This window comes from Belonocnema kinseyi, chromosome 6, assembly GCF_010883055.1.
Source record: "Belonocnema kinseyi isolate 2016_QV_RU_SX_M_011 chromosome 6, B_treatae_v1, whole genome shotgun sequence".
In the NCBI taxonomy this organism is placed as follows: domain Eukaryota; kingdom Metazoa; phylum Arthropoda; class Insecta; order Hymenoptera; family Cynipidae; genus Belonocnema; species Belonocnema kinseyi.
The window spans coordinates 75,158,382-75,184,895 of NC_046662.1; the positions used below are offsets into that span (position 1 = coordinate 75,158,382).

Sequence of the window (26,514 nt, forward strand, 5' to 3'; positions counted from 1 at the left end):
CAAAAAATGATGAATTTTCCGTAAAAAAATCAATTTTTAACCAAGTAGTTTAACCGATGTAATAGTTGATATTTTAATTTTTTAAACAAAAATATTTGAAATGATGCAAAATTGATAAATTCTTAAGAAAATCATTAATTTTTTAACCAAAAATATTTTTTGATCAAGTAGTTGAAAAATTGTCAATCAAAGTGTTAAATTTTTACCAAAAAAAAACGAATTTTTCGTTGCATTTTTCAACAAAATTGTTACATTTTCAAACAAAGAAATAGATTTTCAACTAAAATAATAAATCTTGATATTTAATAGTATATATGTAATATTTAATATTTAAACCAAAAAAGATTGTAATTTTAATTAGAAAATAGTTAAATTCATCCAAAATAGAGGAATTTTAAAAGTAACAGTTTATTTTTCAATCAAAGCAGATTTTTCACTCAAGAAAGAAAAAAAATGTAACCAAATTGTTAAATTTCTAAACCTTAAAGACTAATTTTTCTACGAACCAGTTGAATTTTTAACACGTAAATATAAAATTTTAACAAAAATGTTAATTTTCAACCAAAACGGCTGACTTTTTAATAAAATCGTTGAACCACTAAAGATTATTTCTCAACGAATAATATAATAGTAGACTTTTTAAACAAAAAGAATTGACTTTAAACCAATCATATTCGGATTTTCTTGTTGGGTTCTATGAATGCAATTCAAATTTAAGTGGAAAAACGAAAAATTGAAAATACTGTTGAGTCTGCCTTAAATGATAAGGTAAACATTTTATTCATTTTTAATACTTTTAAGATGTTTAAAACAGCGAATCATAGAAAAAGTATGTTGCTTGTAGTTGTAGAAACAAAATCTTGTAAATTAAAAATAATATGCAAAAAAGCAGTGTTTGTTAGGATTCTGTAATAAAGTATAATTAATTTGAAGTGGATTATAATCTTCATAAGTGAAAAATATTCTTTTAATTTCTGTTTGCTTTTTTACTTCATAATCTTTTTTTAGCTGACATTAACAATTTGTTGGAACATCTGACAGATTTTAACTGATAAAAATACATTAGAACCAAATTTCAACGTTTAAGGAAACAAAAACAGAAAAAGTAGCTTATTCAAATAGTGAATTTTTTCCTAGTACAGATTAAAATACATTTTTTCAAGTTCAAACATGAGCATTTTCACTTCCATTGATCCTAGAGTGACTAATCCTTAATTATAAGCAAATATAAGTAGAATAAGTCATAATTTTAATATATTAACACGTATCGTGTCTTCCGTATTAATTACATTAAATTAATTAACATCCATTAGTATTTTGCATTGATGATTACCTACTATTTAAACATTATTATTACATTATTATTACACAAAAATGGCTGAAAAAACTAGCCAAAGAAAAGGTTAGAGGGCACTTTTGTTTGATATTTGTGAGATACTCATATGATATAATCAGTTTTCAATCATAAATGAAATCCTCTTTTCATCTCCTTCTATCGTAAAAATTCCTTTTTTTTAATATAACTGCTGAACCGCTGTGATCCCTGAGTTCATTAATGCAATGTTTTTCAGATTATTTTCCCTCGTTTTTAAAGCCAAAAAAAGACAACACATGAATACAAATTATTCGACAATTTTGACGAATCATTGAATATCATCTAACAATCGATTGTTTTTCAGCGGGTAGAACGACGACTAACGAGGAACTGGAGGAAATGCTGGAACAAGGAAATCCAGCTGTGTTCACGCAAGGGGTGAGTCATGAATGATAAGAGAACCATTAGAATTTCTCGCTCTGTTCTCATCAATAGAAATCCAATTACTATTTTTTTATATAGTTTGCAAAATTTTTTTAATTTTTTGTTTAAAGTTTTCTTTCATAAAATTATCCGTGGTTTAATGTAATGTAAAATTGGTTTGTGGGTGTGTTTTCGATTGAGCTTATAAGACCATCGGATTAAATAGTTGGTTTGGTAATTCGATGGCTAAGTGGGAAGAACGTTTTCGGATTGAAAGCAATCGATTTCATCTTCTTTAGAAAGCTAATGTGTGTTTCAGATTATCATGGAAACGCAACAAGCGAAACAAACCCTTGCAGATATCGAGGCACGTCACGCTGACATCATTAAATTAGAAAATTCGATCAGGGAACTCCACGACATGTTTATGGACATGGCTATGCTTGTCGAAAGTCAGGTAAAAAATAAACACCCTTTATTTTATTTCAAGGTTGACTAAGTTTTCTAATTTCAGGGCCTACCAAATTTGACTACTTTTTTCATTAGAATCCTTTTCAAGTTGAACCATTTTTAACATCAAAGCTTGAAAATTCAGTAGTTTCAAATTGAAATATTCTTCAATTAAAGGTGTAGCTTTTGAAAGTTGCCAAATTTAAATTAATTCAGATTGTACGGCATTAATTTTAAATTTGCGAAATTTTTTTTCAACCCCAGTGAAGTTAAATATTCAATTTTGCAGTGTTAAATTTGCAACATTTTAGAATTTAAAAGCAACCCGACTTTATTCAGCTCTTGTAAAATTCAAGCCTTAAAAAATTATTCAAATAGAATATGGATCTGAATTGATATAAAAAGAATTTAGTGTTTTAAAAAGGAGGTTAATATATTTCAGAGTATTTGAAAATAATAATAAATTTTAATAATAATTATCGAGGAAATCATCTTACTCGTAATAATAACTGTCAATTATTTATGCATTTATTAGCGTGTTTAAATTTAGATTCATTCAGAAAGGCTTTTACAGAACTAGATAATTTTGCGCATCAGCGATTTTAATTCTGTTTAAAGAAAAAGATTTATAATTTTTGGAATACGATTTTTTTAAAGAATTCACCCATGGTGTCTGCTAAACGAGGAATATCCGGGAATTAAAATAAATTCGGGAATTATCCGGGAATATAAATTCGACCTGGGAATCTACATTTAGTTTTCATTTTTTTATCTATTGATAATAATAAAATAAAATGTATTACTAAATGTTTCTGAACATCCGTGATAAAATAGAACCTTTTAATAGTAAATTAATTTTTAAGAATGGAGTGTAATTCTGTGCTTAGAGTTTTGCAATGACAGTATAATTTGTAATCTTTCTCACACTTTTAAAGAAATGAAAAAAATTAAATTTTTGATAAAAACTTGTAGTATCTTAATTTACGAAGTGTGTACAGTATAAATCTATTTGTACTGGTAACAAAAAAAAACCCAATATCGACAATAACATTTCTGGTGAATTAAAAATGGCTTAGGTTTTATTTTAAAGGATTTATTTTATGTTTTTAAAGTTTTAAAATATGTCAAAAAATAATCTGGAAGATCTTAAGATTATTATTTTTTTAATTATTGTGGAATCTTAACTAGGAAAACTGAATTATTTCGAAAGATTCGAAAATATCTTAAATCTTGAAAGGATTTCATAACATTTCAAACAAAATGTAGAGTTTTGAAAATTTCGAAATAAAAGCTTTTGAGAATTTTCAAAGGTTTTAAGAGGCTAAATAAAATTTCAAAGAGTCTAATTGTTAAGTAATAAGTTTTAAACCTTTATATTAAGTAATCAGAAAAGCTTCGTGTGTGTTGTATGATCTTAGTTGGACAAATTTAAACTCTGGTAGCGTGTATAATCTGATAATTATCAGTTTAACCATTGAAAATGATGAAATTTGATTTCATTTTAAAAGAACAAGTTTTCATATAAAGATTTTAAATTACAACAATTTTTAGATTGAAAAATCGAACAATTTCTTGGTTGAACAATTATTAATTCACGACATTCAAAATGGATTGAAATTTCAAGAGTTTAACCATTTTAATTTAAAAGTGCTTCGCGTTGTAGATACAATTTTTAATTGAAGCGTAAGGTAAAAGCTGTTTAGTTTAAAATTTAAATTGCTCGAAATTTTTTAATTTATAATTGAAAGGATTAGTAGTTAAATAATTTAATTTAAAATGTTCCAAATTGAATAACTGTATATTGAAAATTTATAAATGAGACACTTTCTATTGATCAGTCTTCCACAATTTTAAATTAAAAGTTCTAATAATAGTTTAACCATTTTTAGTGTGTGTTTATTAACCTCTCACATTATTTTGGTGTTTTAAAGACCTTGAAATTAAAGCTTTTAAGCTATGAAACTTTAATAATTTCAAACGATGCAAGTTTAAAATTGTCTCACATTATATTTATCGATTCAGTGATTCTTTGGTCAAAATTTGAAATGATAAATTGTTTAGTTTTTTGTGTTTGAACCTTAAAATTTAAATAACCGGGACGTTTTTACTTTGACGGCTGGAATTAGAAAACGGTGGAACTGAGTGACCTATACAATTGGTAGAGACCACTGACTAAAAGATCTGGAAAGTGGAGTAGACATTTTTCTCAAGATTCCTGATCGACCCTGTAATAAAATCACGTTGAACAAATCACGTAAATAATTCATGCCATGTCTTTTCAGGGTGAGATGATAGATCGCATAGAATACCACGTCGAACACGCGGTCGACTATGTTCAAACGGCCACACAGGACACCAAAAAAGCACTCAAGTATCAAAGCAAAGCCCGACGGGTGAGTCTTCCCCATCTGATATACCCTCACATTTGTTTGCATCTAATTGGTCACTTTTTCTTTCACCCTTTTCCTTATTCCATCCCCTCTTTCAAATTTCAAGACAACTTTCCTGCTGGTATTTTCATCTGGCTAACATTACTTATTACCTCATTTTTTAAATCTCATTATTTATTGCCTCTCATCAAACCCTCTCCTCAATTTTATTTAACAATCTCATCCCCATACTTGCACTCTCGAATGATTTCACTTTTGAATCTCTGATTCAAAATCGCCAAAACGATTCGTTTGCCACCGAATCGATGCTTACGTCGATACACTAGTATCTATCATTACTATTATTCCATTTTTATTTTTATTTTTATTTTAAAAAAATCTCTAATTCTGGTTCATAACATAATCAATCATAAACTGCCATAAACTCTCTGTGTCTCTTCTCTTTGATAACATGGGTGTGCTGATTGTGCCTCTGTCCACTATTGCTCTGTCCAACTTTACTAACCGCCAACTATTTAACTAAACTGTGTAACGTCGTTTGTCTTTTGTGTACATTTGTATATGTGTGCGGATGCAAATACTCGTCTCTATTTTAGTAATTCATGTACATAAGAAAACAAATGCTCCCCCTTACAAAAAAATACAAAAAAACATCCCCTCAAAAAAACAAATTGATAATACCTGCTCGTATATTTGAATACGACGTTTTGTGTTTGGTGTCGCATTTTTTCGGCGAGCCGCTGCCAATTGTTTGTACTTACATTCGTATCATGTTTTTCTGTGTGTAAATCCACGAATGCATAAATATAACGAATGCCAAAGAGGCTTTCTGGTGCTCTGCTGGATTCCCGTGGGTCGCACGTTTCCTTATAAAATTCCCTTCGATCCGTTTTCCTTTATTCCTTACGATGGCAGGATGAACCTGTGGACCTGAGAAGCCAGTCTGTCGATCTAGAATCGGATTGCTTGGTGAATCAGTCTGACGTTGGTTGTGCAAAAGAAGAGCTCAAAATCACAGAGATTGACGAAATTTCTCCGCAGGTAAAAGAATTTAAAAGATAGACAGACGATTTGTTCCCCAGGTTTCCTCAATCCTAATCTCTTCCCAGAATGACGTTTTGCTCTTGAGTTCTGTATTGGGTCCTTTAAAAAATGTCAATGAATTTATTTGGATTTCGGGCAAGAATAATTCATTTGCTTATTTTCCGTTTACCTACTTGTTTTCCTAAATTAAGATCAACTTCCTTTATTTTCTTCCTATCCAATTTTGATCTCCCTTTCCAACTTCCAGAGCGACCAGCGATTAGCCAGAAGCTTGTTCAAGTCGATAACTAAAATAAAATAATGGTAGTAGTAGTTTTAGTCTTTAGTCAATATCGTGATAGCTTTTGTTTAAAAAAATCTTCGAAGCACTTTGAAATATTTTTCATGATCGATTCTTTCAATAATTTTAATAGTAATTCTATTTTTTTTAATTAACGAATAGAGTTTATATACCAAATTTTCAGAAATTGTAACGCTAAAAGCTTTGACTAATTAATCATTGAATTTGTGAGATTTTGAAGATTTTTATCCAGTGCTTGGAAGATAACGAAAATGACAGATTTTCGTAGTTTCCAAGTTGAACTGACAATTACGTAGCGTCAGTGAAGCATTAGTTCCAACGCTCGAGAGTCGACCAAATTATCAATTTGCTGAAAATTGCGTTCATGTTGGCGGCAATTTGTATAAATCCATCAGTGGATGCAATAATTTGCCTTTTTTAGACAGAAAATCTATTAATTGCATATATATAATTTTTTAAAGCTTGTTAAAAATTATCGGATGAGATATTAGAATCAACCTGCATTTCTGGGAGAATCGATTTCGAGGCAAAGTTCAGATCTCGAAAATAGAAACAAAGTTTTCATTTTTAGTTGCCAGACTTTTGACAAGTTCTCCACTTAGTGAACTTGAAAAGGAAAGTTCTTAATCCAGATCGAAGTAAATTCTTCCGTCGCTTATAGCTAGTCCTATGGCTAAAAAGGCTTTACCTACTGCTAGACTTATACCCGTATGCTTACTTTATTTTAATTTTCAGTTTCAAAGGTGAGAAACTTCGTGAGGTTGGAACAAAAAACTACAACTAGTTAAAAAAGCGCCGAATATTTTCTCATTTTAGATCCTAGAATCATGTATCGAGATTTACTTCACGAGTTTGTCATTCTAGAAAAAGATTATTTCAAAAGCTATTTGTAAAATGAGAATTTGTTGGAAGAAAGTCAGTCATTTCATACTTTTTATTTCTTGGGAAACTATTTTTAATTTAAATTGCCGAGAATATTGAGAGGAGATTAAATTTGATTAAACGTATAACAAGGGTGCTTTTCTCTTGAAAGGTGGAGCAGGGAAATGAGTATAGAAAAAAATATATTGGAAATAATTATAATCTGAAAAAAGGGTTGACTATTTTAGATTTTAATTGTTGGTTTCGTTATATTCGCCATTGTGTAGCCTGACGTCGGATATGCGAATATGATTGTCGTGATTAAAATTGAAATTTGAATTGTGGTAGAGCGACCAAGTAGGTTGTAGTTTTAGGTGTTTAGCGATGAGACTGAAAATGAAGCGACAACGAGCAGCAGAAGCAAGATTTTCACCCTCACACGTGTTTGGTAATTGCATCGATTATTGTGACTATGATTTTCGAAGCTGATAGATTATCAACATGGGGGGCAGCACGACGCATGGTCTGACATTGTTTGATTTTATTTAACTAGATCCTCCCCAGAGTATCGACATTAGTCTCGTAGTAATTAGCGATGTGGTTAGATGTGGTTAGTCTCGTAAATTTCTATTCTTTCTTTAAAGGATTTCAGCTAAATCTGCGGCATTTTTATTTACTCCAAATCAATCTTTTAAACGTCAAATTATTTATTTAATTTTGCGTAAATACGTTCAATCTTTCAGCAAATTATGAATTAAATTAAACTTTGGATGCTTTGATTGTGTTCATAGTTGGATGCATTCATTAAGCAGGTCTTTTAGTTCCGGAGAAAAGTGTAAAAACACCAGTTAATTTACGACTGACAATTTATCAGTTTAGTTTATGACATCTTTTCAACGATCAAAATGCTCATGTTTTTGGAAAAAAGTCTGATGTTGCAAGAAGTTTTAAAAATCGCCGAGAACTGAATTCCTTTAGAAAGTTTCACAATGTAGAGTAGATTAGATAATTCTCACTCAGAATCATACTATCACACATTTTCAACAAAAAACGTTTCCTAGTGACGAACCTGTAGACTAAAAAATACTTTTACAAGACCGATTTGGTACTTTTTCCCAATAATTGATCAATTTATTTATTTTTATCTTTATAATACACAAATTAAAGATAAATATTTATCTTTTAAAAATGGATTACTATAAATTCTCTAGTTTCATAAAACAATTCAAAAATGTTCTTTTCCTTTCATACTTTTTTTGGTTTAAAGTTCATATCGCTTTAAAAAAGCATTTTAATATGAATATTAGGGAATGATTCTCTTTCTTTTCATGTGCATATGAATCTAGTTTTTTTAAACTAGAGTTTTTCGATTTATTCAATTGCACGATAATGCCATACTGACAAGGCAAATCAAATTTCCGGTCATAATGTAATTATATCTAAATAATTCGCAGTACACATTCATCACATCGTAAGCCGTGAGCATCGAGGTCCATTTTCCCCCTCTTCATTCTTAAATTTATTCAAGACTATAGAACAATTTTTTTATTCGTTTTTTTTTTTGCACTTATTTTCAACTATAATTATGCACCAGATCTTAAGGCTTGGCGAAAAGACCAGGGCAAAATTGCTCAATATAAATGTCAGTTTCACAGCTACTTGTAAATAAGATGAAGTTTACTTGTAATTTAAGAAAGTTGTTACGGTTATTTTTAGCTTTGTTTATCCTCACTTGTTTTCTTAACGAAAGTAAATATAACGGGAAAAAGGTAGAATAAATAAATAGAAGGACTGTGGGAAAGAATTAAAGGGGACAGTATGAAATGAACATTTGAAGGGTGTAGCGGCAGAAGCATGTAAGTCCATCCGGATTAACAAATTTTTTTTTAATTTAATAGTTTACGAAATACAAATCGTCAACAATCGATTGCTGTCAAAACCGTGTAAGTCCATGGATTTAAGAAATATATATAAATTGCTAATTTTATTCCAAATATTTAGTTTAGTTGCATTTTGTAACTATTTAGTACAACATAATGTAATTGAATACAAAGATTTAAGTGTTCGTTTGATTGATCACAGTTTCTCGAGATAAAAGCCCTCTTCCAGTTCGAATTTGGATGCATCCTTTTACCACAATGTCCGGTAGAATTTTAGAGAATTTTTAAGCCAAAACAACGCGTTTAAAAAAATGACACTCACGTGGTTGTGCCGTGACACCCTTTATTTGTTGATTTTCATCATTTCCACAGGAGGATTGCTTTATATTGTCTACAAGAATATTAAGAAATTTTTTAATTGGGTTACTTTAAATTCATTTAACACATTTTTGATGCTATATTTTTTTTAATGTAATGAGAGTAATTAATTTGCTAGGAATTACAAAATTTTTTTAATACAAAAACCTCTCTAATCATATTAAATGTCACCAACTTGATATCATATGAAATTATGAAAGTCTTAACGAATTTTATTTTTAATTCTTTGAGTTTAAAATTTTCAATTTGTAACACTTCCAAATATGAAATCATTCAATTGTATGCAATTTTTAATGAATTGGATTTAAAATGCTTTTGAGTTTGAAAAGTTTATTTTTTAACATTTTCAAGTATGAAATCATTCAGTGCACAATTCGCACTGTAATTCTAAAGCCTTTTTCTTTAAAACATTCTTGTTTTTAGGGCCTAATTTCAAATCAATTTTTTTAAATAGTTTCAAAGGCAAGTTTTCAAACAAGTAAAACTTAAAAAGATTTGAAATTCAACGACGATTTGAATAATAATTTAATGTAAAGAATTAACAGTTCCATGTCTGTTTAAAATAAATTTTTTTATATTTAAGCGTTGAAAATTGCAGTCTTACAAAAAAATTGTACCGCTTCACATAGAAACAATTGTAGATTTCGAATTGAAGCTTTATACATTATTTGAGTATTTTTTAATAATTTCAAATTCATAATTATACGACAATGTCAAATGGATCAAGTAGCTCGTTACAATTGTCGAGTTCTAGATTTTCAATAAAATTGTGAACCTTACGATATCGGTTTTCTATTTTGAAAAATACAAATTACAATTTTAAAATGATTAATTTTAAACTATTTAATTTATAATAATTAAACTTTAAAGGATTCCAGTATAAAAAAATGTTTATTCTACAATTTTATTTTTAAAAGTATTCTGTTTTAAATGAACTTTAGAATCCTCTAATTTTGATTTTTTTCAATTAAGAATTATTTAATTTTCTTCGTTTTTTTTTGTTCAGTTCAATTTAGAATACTTAATTTTAAAATGAATTTATTTCCAAGGATTCAAATTCCCAATTATTTATTCAGTTTTTAAAGCTTTAATTTGAAAATGGTAATAGTTTGTGAGTCTCTTGTTTAAAAAATTATCAAAAATTTTCAGGTTTACAAGTTCCAATGGAAGAATAGTAGAGTACAAGATAAGACTTATATTTTGTTCTGGTACATTATTAAACCTCAAACAAGTATCTGGAAGATTTCCAAGCAAATTTTGTAATTTTACAGGATTACAAGAAATTCTTCAAAAAATCTGAATCTATTTAAAAGATATGTAGAAGTTTTTTAAAAATTTCAAAAATTATTTAAAATTTACAAATTATATGTTGAATCTTTTTAAGGAGTTTAAAGGTTTTAAAATAATAAGCAAAAGTGAGATTTCTTGGGAAAATTTTTTATCATTTTTTATGTTTTGAAATTAATTTAAAGTGAATACTTTAAACAGATTTAAACAGTTTGAAAGACTAAAAAAATTATTGAAAAGGAATCTCCAAAATTTTTGTTAGTTTTTCAACTATTTCTAAAAACTTGGAAAAATGTGAATCATTTTCAAATACATTTAGAAGTTTAAAAGGAATTTCAAGAATAATGTTAAATTTGAAAATATTTCAAAACATTAAAACAAAAATGTAGATTTTTGAAGATTTCAAAAATCAAATTTTGAAGCTTTTTAAGTATTTTGAAGGGTTTCAAGATTTAAAAAATATTTTCTTAAGATTTCTGGAAAACAAATTTTTTTTTGTTTTGAAAAATGAGTTCTTAAAGAAAAGTTATAAATATTTCAAAAAATCTCAAAATCTTTAAAGGAATCGTTTCAATTGAAAATTTATTTATTTTTAAGAATTCAAATTTTGAATTATGCATTCAGTTTGTAATGGCTCAATTTGAAAGTGGTAGTTTGTGTGTCTCTTATTTTTTAAATTCTCAATATTGTTCGGTTTACAAGTTCAAATTGAAGAATTTTGAAGAATAGAATACTTCTATTTTGTAATGGTATATTATTGAACGTTTGAACATTTTTGCAAACGGCAAATGAAAACTAATATTTCAACAAAACTCCAGATATAACAAAAAATTGAGAATCGGTACAAATTATCAAGGATTAAAAAAAATACATATCCCTGAAATAGTAAAGATTCGAGAAAAATATTATACATTTATTTCAGTTGGTTCAAACTAAACTGTATAGTATTTTGAATTTATTATCTACTATCAGTTATGTCTACAAAAGAATAAACAAGAGAAAAGTTGATTTTTAGAAAGTTTTGTTTGTGTCAAATATGAAATAAAAAAATAAATGTAAAAAAAATTATATGGAATAAATAATAATGAGAAGCTTGAGCTTTGCCCAGGTCTTGGTGCTCGCATTGGCAGTGCTCGTTGTTCCGTAATTTCTCGAAAATCTACAATCTACATTATATGTTTTCCTAATTAATTCCTCTTTCGCCAACAATGTTGGTCGTTACCGGGTCGTTCAACAATACTGACTGATATCGATTTTGCTTTTTGTCCACAGAAAATGATCATGATTATGATCTGCGTTGCAGTAACTCTGGTCATATTGATCTCCATAATAGGAGCGTTTCTTCCAAAATTCTAAACGGCTGTAGAAATAGAGAGACAGGGAGAGAAAGAGAGCAATAGATAGATAGACAAATAGGTAGATAGACAAATAGATAGACAGAAAGGGAGGAGAGAAAATTACAAAAAAAAAAAATTACGAACTTGAACATCTCCGAAAATAGCGAACCAAAAGCACTTCTCATTGGCGAATAAAAGCCTTCCCAAATTCGAATTAAGAAGGGCCAGAGGGTGCAAGTACGGATGACGAGACAGAATACTTGATTGTTTTTTTTTAGAAAGTGGCGAAATGGATTAGTGACGACACGCCGTAAATCGGATTTTTCACTCAGGTGTCACAATTATTAACAGAGGATGAAAAAAATGCCTTTTTATATTCTCACCAAAAATCACATTTTAATCCAACGGTCACACCAGCTTAGCACCGAAATTAATCCTCGCATTACTAACCACGCATCGTGATTTATCATGTTTCGCACTTTGTCCTTCTTACCTGTAAGTATTCGTCGCTAAAGTTTTGTCAAACATGATGCTTCTGTTTCTCGACAAATAATGAGAAATTATGCATACTAATTTAATATTTTGGAAAAGAGTTTTAAAGGGGTTCTATTTTCATAAAATCTTGCGCAAAATTTGAGACAATTGGCAAATTTTGAAAGTTAATATTAAACTTGGCAAAAAATTTCAAATTGTCCTTCATTTCCTTGAAAACTGATCGTAGATCAAAATTTATTTTAAGTAAAAAAGAATTGAGCCCCTTTGAATTTGTTAACTTTGGGGGTCATCCTCATATTACGTAACGTATTTAGGAGACAAGTAGGGTTCAACACGAGCTGTTATGGTCCTGTTACGATGGGGTAGGTTTCGAGAAATGTTATGTAAAGTTTCTTAAGATGTAATTTTTCAAACTAAAATAATTCAAGAGTGAGAATAATATAAAATCATATTAAATTACAAATCTTCGAAATGTTTCAAGAGGACAACCATTTTCCCTGAAATTCCTAGAATAATTTCAAATTCTTTTTTTAATTAAAAAAAATTAATTTTAAGTGGAAATTGCTAAAGATTGTCAAGATTGCCAAAAAAGATTCTGGAGAAATTTAGAAGTTTTGAGAAAATTGCAAAAATAATTAAAAACTTGAGAAGATTTTAAAACATTTTGAACAAAGTGTATATTTTTGAAGATTTCGAAATATTCCATACAATTTTTAAACGTTTCAAAAGATTTCCAAAATTGTCGAAAACAGAATCTGGAGGATTTTAAAGCAATTTTGTCAAGTATGTGTAGATTTTTGCAGATTTCGAACAAAAAATTAGAATCTTTTTAAGAATTTTGAAACGTTTCGAGAGAATAAAAAAATGTTCTTAAAACTCCTTGTAAAAATTTTAATTGGATCTTAATTTTTATAATCTTATTTTAAAAGAATATTTAAAAAGATTTTAAAACCTTTCAAAATATTTAGAAAAATGTTGAAAAAGAATCTCCAAGATTTTAAGGTAATTTTTTTATTTTGTAGAATTTTAAAAAATTTTTTAGAAAAATGTGAATCATTTTAAAATATATTGAGAAGTTTAGAAAACAATTTCAACAATAATTTAAAATTGGAACATATTTAAAAAAATGAAAAACAAAATTTAGTTTCTTGAAGATTTTAGAGTGAAATTTTGAAGTTTTTTAAGGATTCTAAACGGTTTCAAAATAATAAAGAAATTTCTAATGATTTTTTATTTTGAAAAATTAATTTTTCAAGGACAGTTAAAAATATTTCAAAATATTTCTAAACATGGGACTACTGAAAAATCACGAAAAATAAAATTCTCGATACTCTGCATTTACCGAAAAAGAAAGTAATAATAAAAGAAAATTCCAGAAATTATAAATTTGCTGACATTAAACAACTTTCAAATTAGAAAATTCCAGAATAATAAATTTTCTGATGGTTTATAATATTACCGTATTTTCAAATTCTCGAATCTAAATAATTAAAAAGTACTCTGAATAATAACTACAATCCCTATATTTTCTAATGTGGAACAAAAATCTTTAAAATTTGTCTAATTTTTGAAGATTATTTAAAATTGTATGAATAATTCGATTCAGCTTAAAAAGATACTTAAGAATTTTAAAAAAATTTAACTTATTTTTAATCTTTGAACTATTTCCGAAAATTTATAAAATATTTTATTTTTTTATTGTTGCAAACTTCTGAAAATGTCCTAAATATCTTTTAAACTGGCTAGATTGTTTTTTTTTTTTTTTTTGAATTGGTAAAATCCTGTACAAAAATTAAAGCCTAGACGCGCGCCTAACGCGCCAATAATAATGCTATTTTTTATGTTTTAAATAAGTGTTCCATTAACCAATTTAAACAAACATATTTTCATTAATTAAAAAAAAATCTAACTTGATACAAAATTATTTTGTCTACAAAATGATTTTATATTATTGTTTCTTATCGAAAATTGTACACATAAAAATTGGCAATAATTTTTGCACGTATAGAAACCGTATTTATAGAGGGGGGAAACATTACTAAAAGTTACGTAACAAATGGGGGGATGGGTAATATGTGGATGACCCCTCGAGAAAAACTTCAATCAACAGATTGTTTTCTTTAAGTGACTTGCGTTGTTTGAAAAAGTTTTCTTTTGAACCTGGAAAACATTTTCAAAACTTTAAAATAGCTTCCGTGACAATGTTTTACTCACTGTTTTGTTGGGTGTACATCAAGTGTTTAAAAATTTGTTTAAAGGTGTTCTCGACTTGTGCTGTATAATGTAAAGTGTCTCTGCTAATAAGTGGGCTAGTGATCGTCTTCGAGCAACTTCGTGTACGGCAAAAAATATTGAATGAAAGTCGCTCTGCAAAATTTAAGATCAGTATCAAGAATTTTTTCAAATCCCTGAAACTGATTAGAATTGACAAGATACTCAGAAAAAATACTAAGTCAATTCATGAAAAAAATTCCGACTCTGGAGGAAATTCTGATTTAATATTCATCTCAGTCGCTATTTTCAAAATGTTGATGACTGAATAAAAAGTTGGAAACTTTGTTGTCCTGAAAGAGAAAGCAAAGTGTTTTTTCTTTCAGAATTTATGGTCTTTAATATAATAAACAAAAGTTCTCGACTTTTAAATGATAGTCGAAAACAGTTACATTCTTATAACAACAAATTTACATAATCAAGAAAGTAATCCTCTGCAAAGCGACGTTCACCAGTCTTGTAAATCGAGCGTATATTCGTGCTTTAATGTTAAAAAAACTGCTTTTCACTATTTCTTCTTCAAACAGCACGTCTCTTTCTCTCTCTATTTGGGGATTAAAAGGCACTCTGACTAACGTGATATTAACATGTCTTCCTTACAATTCTGAATACTAATCGTCTAATCTCTTAATTAAGTGTAACAAAATCTTTGACTAATTCTACTTTTCATCAAAGATTCTCCACCAAAAGAAGTAAAATAATAAATAAAAATATTTTGGTGTAGAATCAACGACTGTGCTGGATATTTTCGTAATATAATATGCCCTAGTATTTACGTACATTAGAAATCAAATATTCTGTCAAACTTTAGTATAGAACTGATTAATATAATTGAATTTATGTAAAATAATAATAATAATAATAATAATAATTCGATTTTTTAGAAAGCGTTTAAAATGGATTTGACAGGATATTTTTTACTTGAACAGATTTTCTGAATCGATACAAATGATAAAAAATAAAATTGAAAAAAACTTATTCTCTGAATAAATTGATTTCTTTGTTAAAAGCTTTAAATTTGGAGTATTTAAATACGATCGCTTCAGGATTTAAATTCCTAAAATTTAAGTCAAAATTATTTTTACCATATTATAAATGAAAGTTTTTAATATTTTTTAAATTGAATCAAATTACAAATTTTAAAAGTAGTACTAATCTAATTTTAAATAATAGAAACTTAAATATTTTTATTTTATATCATTCAATTTTGAATGTTGCCAATTTTAAATTCATCAATTTTTAGCGTTTGTATTTGGAATAATAAAGTTTTATTCATTTTTAGTTTAGAATTATTTTTAATTTTGAGATTTTTAAGTTTGAGCCTTCAAATTTTGAATAAAAAGGTTCTCAGTTGAAAATTTTTTTGTAAGTATGAGATACAAAGTTATGTAATTTTGATGAACTCCAATTTGAACTTTTGAATTTGGAATAATTTAATTTTAAAGGTTTTCAGTTTAAAATTCTTTAAAGCTGCAATTTAAGATGGTTTAATTCTAACATTTTCAATTATGAAATCGATCAAATTGAACGATTTGTGCCACTTATACAAATTGAAATATTGTTCAATTTTTAATGCTTCAAAATTATTATTGTTATTATACGGGGTCAAAAAAAATTCGGAAAATTGTGTTACGTAATTTATGGATGACCCCTAATTAAATTTTGAAAGTTTCCACTATAAAATTCATTAAACTCTAGAAGTCATGATCAATTGTAATTTTAAATACGAAACAATTCATTTCAGAATAATTAAATCTCGAAATTTCCCCATTAAAAATTATCAAAACGCTGGAAAATAAACTTCTGAATTACTGTCTTTAGAATAACCCAGTCTTGAGAGTAATGAATATGATCAAAATAAAACGCAATTTTGTAGTGTCATTTGTACCAGGAAAATCTTTTTGAGTAAACGATGCGGGTAGAATTAAAATAAAACCATTTTGTTTACAGAAAATGATCCTGATCGTAGTCTGCCTGACAGTGGCGGTCATCATTTTGATAATCATTTTGGTAACTAGTTTGAGCTGATTTCCTGGATGGCTATCAACTCAACCCGAGACCAGAGACACATGTGCACCTTTTCAGAGCATAAATTCATTCATCTCCCGATTTCAGTTCGTCTTTGACGTCCCAGTGAATCCAGTAAATATAAATCATCAATGCACGCTGCTGGACGTTCCTGAGAATCGAACCTTTCACATCTTTCTTTCTCCCCAGTCTGCGATCGTCGTCTTACTCTTGTTCCAATTTTTTGTTTGTAAATAATTCTAAGGAAAAATAGAAATTACGAAATCGAATTTCTTTGAGAAAAAAAATGTTGGCTACCAAGTAGCAAACGGAAGTCAAGATTTTTTTTCTTATAGTCGAATATTATATTGTAATTTTTGTTAGTTTGAGGGAGACACTTCTCCAGTCTTTAGTAAATTTTAAAGACGCTGAAAAATGTAAAAAACACTGGCCTGCATTTTGAAAATGCATTTGAATTTCAACCTCTTAATCGACATACACTTTTTCAATTCACGCATTATTATTTTCGTGCTTAACAGTATTTCTTAGCACTATTAATACCTCGTTATTGTTATCAAGTTGTCGATAAAGGGCAAAAGGAAACACCTCTGGAGGCTACTTTGTGTACATATATTATTCATATGTTAGTAGAAGGCTCGAACTACAAGATACTAATCTTCTAGGACGAAAAAAGAGGAGAGAAGTATCGATATCGAGTCTAAGTGTTGTAGGATCTCGAAGATTGTCTTTTTGATAAATAGAATAATATCCTGGGTGGCTGGAAGGGAAGTTAGGCTGGCTCTTTTTCCACATTCCATTATTTTGTCACCCGGCTTTTATTTATAAACTGCTTCAGCCAATTTCTTTTTCCGAAGGGCACGGAGGTGGTAGAAATATTTCAAAATAACTGAGAGGAAAAATAGGAGGGTCTCGACTTTGTCGAGAGAAGGAGTATTTTCAAATTTTCTGAAGAGCCGAGATCCTCGAAATGGCAAAATCTAGTCCGTTTTTCGCGGCTACGCACAATTAAAATTAAAAGTCCTCTTGAAATGGACAAGATTATTTTTTCTCTTGGTGAAAATTAGAAATAGGGCTAACTGTGCTGCGCTACGTGGTTTATAATCGACTCTTTGACTACATTGGGGAAAGGAATTTTTCGAAAAAATGTAAATACTATACATAAGAGTAGAATTATAAATAGCCTTTCAGACTTTTTCTTTATAATATTTCGCAATACTCTTCGTGTAAGTATCAGCGCCCAAAAATAATGGATAGTGGCGATAAAGGTATCAAGTCTACAGGGATTCGAAGACTTTGAATAAGAAAGCTTTCAGCAAAAAGGATTTGATGCAGAGTCCATTTCAGATTTATTGAATTCAGAAGGTTTCGAATTTATATGTGAAGCAGATTAAAATAAAAAAAGTAAAAAGACATTATTAAAAAAAAAGAGGAAAATAAAAAAGAAGAGGAAATTTCATTTTTTTAAATGAAAAAATCGTAGAAGAAAATAAGTGTACATAAGAAGAGGGTAGCGAGACAATAAAAACTCCATTCAGGAAGTATTTTAACCACTGCTGCGAAGTTAATGATTCAGGGGAAATTCGAAGAAAAAAGAAGATTGCTAAGATGATTTCAGAGGCGACGAGCTATTCGAAGTAAGTATGGATATTGAGCCTAGTTCGATGTCGTGCTTCTGTTCCTTTTTTTTCTGGCTTCATGTAAGTATACGAAACGGCCCCCTTTGTCAGAGGGCAAAGCGATTTTGACTGCCAACGTTGCATTTCTTTATTGCCCTTCTCGTTCTTTTAAGTATTTATATTATTGCCTCATACGTACACGGTATCTGTTATAATTTATTGCGCTGGAGATCCACGTCCTTCCCTAGATGATGATTTTATTGTTTTGATACAATTCTCCACAACAAAATTTTTCCATTGTGCTAACAGATTCTTCTGATTAAATAAAATAGTTTTATATTCAGATCAAATGAGAATCTCAACTAAGGAGGGTCGGTTTTTAATCTTTTGTTTATTTGTTAGTTGTCAGCCGCTCTTGAAAACGGAAATATTGTTTGAAAACTCTCTAGTATTTAATTAAAGATGATTTTATTAAATTGATGAACAAGTTTTCTGGGCGGTCGTTTTTTGTATTGTATAATTTTTTGGATTTTTGAATGTGAATATAGTGCTTTCTTCTCACGGTCCTCGAATCAACGATTTTTTAAGTCTATCGTACTTCTGTATTACAATCGTGTAAATAAATTTCTTTGTTTTACATTTTTAGTTTTCATTCATTTCAATTTAATTTCCAGATTAGAATGATCAGCTTTCTTAATTAGAAAGTACTCTCGTATTTTGCTCAGCAAATGTTTTTTTCTTTTTTATGTAGAATTGTCTAGTCATGGGCTTAAAATCTATGTGCAATATTTGCTGAGTACAAGATGCATACGCAAAATAATTTAAAATCGGAATTTTTTATGTCAATGGTATTTTTAAAAATTTTCGTAGAAGCTGAGAATATCTTTAAACGTATGCATCTGATTATTTATATTTTATCAAACTTTATATTGTAGGGTGACTTAAAAAAATTTCAAGTAGATTCAGAAACTGTATTTTTAAATTCCTGGAATTGTAGTTTTAGAAAATAGTGTATATAAATCATACTATAAAGAAATTAATTAAAAATTTATAGTGAAATACAGGTAACAAGTTTTAGTTAAATCGGTAATAATTTAAATTTTTACCTAATCCATATTGATAAGATTTTAAAATTAATATGTAATTACATTCAAAGTAAAATTTTATAATTTTATAAAAGAGCAAATTGAGAAAGAGTCACAACCTGCACACCACAGAAAATAGATAGTGAGAGAAGAAAAAAACTAATGATGTATTCATGATTTATAATGAATTTTCTTGTGGATTTGTTGCTGAGAGCAGAAGAAGATCATGATCATGATTTGCCTCGCCATTCTTGCCATTGTCGTGGCCACCACAATTGGTGGATACTTTGGACTGTGAACATCCAATGTTAGGTAAATTATAAATTTCATTAAAATAATATGCACATATGCTTGGGATTATATAAACGATATCAGACCAATTTTTGACTAACAAATTTGACCAAACTTCTTTTGAAATCCCTTAAAATCCTTAAACATCCCTTGATATCCCGTGAAATCCTATAAAAATCGTTGTAATTACTTTGAATATTTGGAAATATTTTTAAGTCACCTAAAATCATTTAAATATTGTAAAATCCTCGAAACCTGTTTAAATTCCTTGATATTATTCTAAATATTTTTTTATTCGCCTAAAATCAATAAATCTTTGGATATCATGAAATCCTGAAAATCCTTAAAAATCTTTTTATATTCCCTGAAGTACTTAAAAACTTTTTGATATCTTTTAATTTTTGAAAATACGTATGTGCCCTAAAATCATTGAATCCTTAGAAATAATAAAAGCCCTTAAACCTTATGAAATTCTTGAAATATTTCTAAATCCCTATAATTTTTGTAATACATTACGATGCTTCGAAATGTTTTTAAATTCCTTAATATCCTTCGAAATATTTTTAAATCGCCTAAAATCTTTGAACCTTTGAAAATCATGAAATTCTAGAAATCCCATAACATCCTTGAAATTTTCTGAAATCCCTTGTAAGCCTCTCAAATCTTATTGGAAATTCTTTGAAATCATTTAAAATCCACTAAAATCTTTAAAGTAATGAAATCCCTTAAGTCTTGAAAACCCCTAATAAATACCTCAATATTCCTTAAAATCTAAAATTCTCATGAAAATCCGCGTAAATCCTTTGAAATTATAAATTCCTTAAATATTTGAAATCCCTAGAAATCCATTAAAGTCTAGTGAAATCTTTGATATTCTTCTACATCCAAAATCCTTGAATTTGCTTGAAATATTTTTAAATCCCTTGAAATTCATGTAGTTCTTAAAAATTAATTGAAATTCCTTGCAATCTCCGTGAACCCTTTAAATCGCTTAATATCTTGTAAATTCTCTGAAATTCATTAAACTCTTACGAAATCTATTGAAACCCTTTGAAATATTTTTTAACTTTTTAAAATCTTCGAAGTATTTCTGAAATTCCCTAAATTGGGTCAAAATTTGTTAAAATTTTAAAATATTTTTTATGCTTATTCATTGCAATTTTTTCAATCCGTTAAAATTCTTTAAAAATCCCCTAAAGTTCTTGGAAATCATAAAGTTCCTTAAATCTCTTAAAAATCTTTGAAATTCTCCGGAATCCTCTTAACATTTTTCAATCTGTTAAAATTATTAAAAAACTGGAAAATCATAATAAATACCTTAAATTTTGAACATTAAATTCACAATCTATCAAATTTTGTGAAATTCTTTGAAATGCCTTGAAATAGTTTGAAATCCCTTAAAATTCTCGTAATTCTTAGAAATTATTTAAAATCTTTAGGAATCAATCAAAATCGTTAAAAATATTGTAAGTTCTAAGAAATCCCCTGACATTTTTTGAAATCCTTTAAAATCCCATAATATCTTTGAAGTCCTTTGAAATCCCTTTCTATTAAATCTTTTTATAAATTTTTAGAAACTTTTAAAGTCTTTAAATTCGATGAAAAATCTTTGAAATCCTTAGAAACCCATAAAAGTCCCCTGAAATCTTAGAAATTGTCTGAAATCCTATAATAGCCCCTTAAACCTTTTAAAATCCGTTGAAATATTTTTAAAACTTAAAATTTTGCTATCTGTTCTAATCTAGAAAATCATATTATATACCGTAAATCTTGTGAAATTCTTTAAACCCCCTCTACATTTTTCCAATGCGTTAAAATACGAAATCTATCCTCTACATTTTATGAAATTTATCGAAATATTTTTAAATCCCTTGAAATTTGAAAGCCTGTGAAAAATTTTGAAACCTGTAATATCTTTAATCCTTGAAATACTTTAAAATCCTATGCAATCCCTATAATCTTGTAAAATTTCTCGAAATACCTTTTCATTTTTTAAATCTTTTGAAATCTTGAAACCTGGCGTGGACTGAAAAGTCAAGTCTAAATCCCTCGATTTTAGAGAAAGTCAATGAATTATGAATTATCCCAAATATTAATAACTCATATGGCAAAGTGCGCGGACTGTGCGGCGCACCGCGTGCAAGTTTCCTCGAACGGTGTGCGCGCAGGGTAGGACGCAGCTGCGTCCTCATGTGTGGGACACGTGCGTCGCACGACGCATACTTTCACGACATGCGTCGCACGTTGTGCGTGCCAGTGCGAGTGTGGTATGAGGACAGTTATGATGTTCAGAAGGTTTATAAATAATATTTAGATTTAAATTTTTTAATAAATAGCAAGTAATTTATTATAAAAGTATTTTTTATTGTAGGAAAAACTACGTAAATAATAATTTTCGACAACTTTACAAACTTAAGTATGTTATACTTGCGATATTAGCATTTTTGTGTTCACAATAATAAATAATTTGTAAAATTATGGTAAAACAATATTCATTATTGTGAACACATCAACAATTTCATTTTTTAAGCATGGAAATCAATTGAAGACATGAGAATGACAACCATAACAACTGCATAAGGACCATTTGAAGTTAACATTTTGAATATTCAAATGTGAGAATTCAAAATGTAACGAAGTACCAACTTCATATGTTCCTTATACAGTTGTCAAATTCGAGAAATTTTTAATTTGATTAAATAAACAATTTTTACGATTTTAATTTAATTCAATTTTCAATTATAATAATCATTAATAGTTTTTTTAAATTACTGTTATAATAGTAGTTTTTATTATTATCATTATTGAAAAAATATTAAATAATTAAGTTTAATTAATTCAATTCAAGTTTTAATTAAATACTTAATCAAAATTAATTATTATTCTTTATTGTTATTTATCATTAATTCAAGTTAAAGTTCATTAATAAATAAAGAATAATAAACTATTGCACATTTTACAAATCACATAAAATCACACATTATTATTATTAAAAATTGTGCTTCTTGCTTATGTATCATCTATAATTAATATCTTTCACAAAGACGGACACATGTGTACCACATGTGCTTCCCACGCAAGCCGATCATGAAGTGCGGCGCATATGCCGTGCACCGCGTGCCTCGCAAATTTGCTATCTGGGAACCTTGAAATTTCAAGATGACAAATAATAAAACTGGTGAATTTTAAAGTGAAAAAAGTTGTTTTTTTCAGAGGGGCAAGAAGAATTCGAGCTCGTTCCTCTGAGGGATCATGCATCTTTTTGGGCAAAGTTGACACGCTGCACACGTTGACGCATATCACCAGGAAATCGTCAGCAAGTCAGACAGCGATGGCACCCTCATCATCATCATCATCTTCGGCTTTGTCGACATAGTCAGAATCATCGTCGGCTTTGTCGACATAGTCAGAATCATCGTCATCACCATCCTTATCAACATCGGCCTTACAATTCAAAAAATGGCACTCGTACTTTTCGCACCATCGTCAGCTTCATCAGCGTTACCCAAATACAAAGAAAATGGTCCTTATTGTACCGAAAGAGAGTTACGATAGCATTTCACAATATACATGCGTGCATATACATAATTGCATATACATAATACATATACATTTTTCATTATACATATATACCGTAGCCCACATAGACACTAGGCTAGTGTTAGTAAAGTTTCGTTAAAGCATATTTTGTATCGAGCGTAGCTTATCGCGACCAATTTTTGGTCTTTGGTTAAATCCTCCAACGATATGCATAGTATAGGCCCCATTTCTCTCGCTCCCAGATATTATTGTTTACCGGTAGAGATTTCATCCTCTTTTATTTCCAGCAATTCAGCAATCTAAAGTCTAAAAAAATATTGTATAAATTATCGATAATCAAAGCGATTGAAAAAGATGGAAATTTTCAGAGTTGGAATTTGGATTCAAGTTTTAAATAGCTCTAATTTATTTTGAAACACTTGAATTTCAAGGCATCTTACGCAAGAGCTTAAAATTATGTTAGAATAAACAAAACAAAATTAGAGTAAAATTTCTTAATTTTGTACATGAAACGCTGGACCTAAAGAAGATTAAAATCACGGCCCTTTATTCGGTAAAGATCACAATCACAACCATCTTAAATGAAGCTGGGAACTCTGCAACGCAATTCTCAGTCTCCTCCATAAAATTCCGAATTTTAGGAAATTTTCAACTCACTCTAAAATTAGGATTTATCGCAGCTTTTCGGTGGAGACTTTTCCAAATTGGCAAAAATGAGTCTCTATTTTAAAAAAACAAAGAACAGTATACCCCGATCAAAATTTTCGAGCTCAAGTCTCGTTGAGATTGTCGAAAGTTGCAGAGTCGAAAAACCAAAAGGAGGATGCATTTTGCTGCAGCAATAAATATTACATAATATAGGTGTTATGGAAATTAATAAAAAAAAGGCCATCGCCTCAAACGAGGTGACAATTGTCAAGTTTGGCCGCACTGTTTGGACTTTTGGGCCTCGTTCGAGGATTGCTGAGATGTAAATGTACTTCACGATGTATAGTTAGACGGCATGAAACACGGAGGCTGATCCCTGATGATCACCCTGATAATATGCATATAAATATATAAATATTATACATATAATTAATAGTCGATATTCAAGAGAAGAGTGACGCGATTACGTAATGTTAATGTTTTGTTGAGTATATTATATATGAACGTTGAGGTAAATACGATGTCAGAAGACTATGGATTACACTGTTCAAACTAATAATTAAATTATAATAAATCAAGGCGGCGACGTGAATCATGCGTTATTGCTAATCACTGATCACTGATCACTCGATGCGAGATATGTATATTTTAAAATCACCTTGCATTGTACAGAAAGTGTATATGTAATTGTTAGCCTAGATAGTTACGTTGCTGTTTCTCATTATTACATTCTGGATGACTTCTTAAGGTGAGAGGCGAGTTACCTGAAACGCAAGAAGACCGAATATCATCGGACTTTTATATATTTATTTTTTAGTTCTTTTTAATTTACGGATTTCTAAAGTTCTCTTTTGATCTGTCGATTGGTCGCATAGATGAATTCTTGAATTTTAAAGCAGTTTGTTTTGAATTCTTATCATAAAATAAATCAAATCTATTTTTACTTAATAGAAATAAGCAGATCTGAAGTTTTATTCATTTCTTTTCAAAAGCCTCCCAGTTTTCAAGTCTACTGAATTCAACTACCTTTACCTATTTCTAAATTATTTTAAATTCTTTGAATTCTAAGAAATGTTCATTTAGAGCATTTTATTTCTACTTCAATGTATTTGACTGTTTCCAAGTGAAAACTTAAATTCTATGGAAGAAAGTAATGTCTTAGGCTCGTCCAAAAATTCAACTTTAGATTTTTCGTGATTTATCCTTTCTCAGTTTGTTCATTTTCCGGAAACTAAATTAAATGGGAGAAGTTCGGTTAACAAAAAAATGGAAAAAATAAGTGGCTGCTATCACTTTTTGTAAATTAAAGTTTAGTCATCTCTTAGAGAATGTTCAAGGAATAATTTCCAGGCACTAAAATTTATTTTTGACCTCCCAACTCCCTTGTTTTGTTCCCTGAAAATACCTCAAAGAATGCAAATTAGCTGTTTCATATCAAATTCATGATGAGACTGTTTTAAAAACAATTTCTAATAATAATTATTTTTATTCGATAAGTAACAAGCTTAAAAGTATTTTTAACAAATTTTTCATTGTTCAAACAGTTATTATTTGCTTAAAACATTTTTTCCAGTAAATCATGAAAAGTTATTTTTTTCAAGATAAATGATACAGCTAATACATTTTTTAAATAATATATTTTTTAAACATATTTTACAATCACTTCAAACATTTTTTTATCCGGTAAATCGTGAAATGTATTTTTTTAAATTAATGTCACAGGTAATAGATGTTAAAAGTTATATTTTTTGTGTAAGAGAGTTTGCGATTATTTAACCAATTGCCACCAGTTGCTCTTTTCCATGCGAAACATGGAGAAAATTTTTGTTTAAAAAATTAGGGTGTAAGTTTTGAAATAAGAAAATACTGATTAATAACCGACATAGTGTAAGAGATTTAAAAAAATGATAATTTTTTCCGCCTTACGTACTAAAAGGCGGTAGTAAATAATTATTAGTTGTTTAAATAATTGTAAATGTCTGTTTTTCACACAAAAAATCATTCGAAAGATTCATTAACTTTATTCCTGATTATTTTTTATTACTGAAACAAATAATATTATTCTACAAATTCACCAAACGAAAAATAATAACTTTTCACGATCTACAGGAGAAAAAAATGAAACAAATAATAATTGCTTAAACAATTCGAAATTAGTTATGCAGTACTTGGGAATTTGTCACTTATAGAATAAAAATATTTCATGTTGAACAAGTTCCAAAAAATACCATCTTTAGCATATATTTGACATAAAACTGCTATTATGTTTGCATTATTAGTTCTTGAGCGGAAATTATTCCTTGAAAATTCCTTATTAGGTGTTCGGAAAACCGATCACCAAAAATCAAGATTTGAATTTTTCCAGGTATAAATTTGGGCCACCAAAGACTAATGCCTAAACTTTTTATGATTTATCTCTAATCTGAATTAGTTTAAAATGTCTAATTGACATTCGAAAACTCAATTTTGGTTCTTTTTTGGAATTCTGAATTCTTTGGAGTTGAATTCTTTAGATTTTTCTTTTATTCTACTTAAATTCCACATATTTCGGAATAATACAAATTAAACATTTTTATCCTCAAATAATAAATAAAGGTATCGGCCGAACCAGAACTTTTTAAATTTATTTTGTTAAAATTTCTATATTTTATCAATTATTTGCCATTAAATTTATTTGAAAATTTTTCGTTTTTTTTTAAGCTGCGAATAAAAGATTTTTATTTTAAATCTTCCAATTAAACAACAAACTGATAGTAAAAGTTTAAAAAAATCAAAATTTAAATAATAAATTACAATAACCTATGCAAACCGTTTATATCTTACGTGCCTCATACGTAGAAACAATCATACTTGTACGAAATATTGTGCCTAACT

The 26,514-nt window shown here is 28.6% G+C and overlaps 1 protein-coding gene across 1 annotated transcript in view; it reads left to right on the plus strand.

The window, feature by feature from the left end:
* The window catches only part of LOC117175238 (syntaxin-1A), a 133,661-nt gene extending 115,622 nt beyond the window's left edge, over window positions 1–18,039 (plus strand). Inside the window, exons 5-8 of the mRNA XM_033364911.1 lie at window positions 1,680–1,753; window positions 2,058–2,195; window positions 4,471–4,581; window positions 16,383–18,039. Coding sequence (XP_033220802.1) covers window positions 1,680–1,753; window positions 2,058–2,195; window positions 4,471–4,581; window positions 16,383–16,460 — 401 coding nt within the window. The 3' untranslated portion in view covers window positions 16,461–18,039. The remainder of the gene's footprint in view (window positions 1–1,679; window positions 1,754–2,057; window positions 2,196–4,470; window positions 4,582–16,382) is intronic.
* Window positions 18,040–26,514: the final 8,475 nt, after the last annotated feature.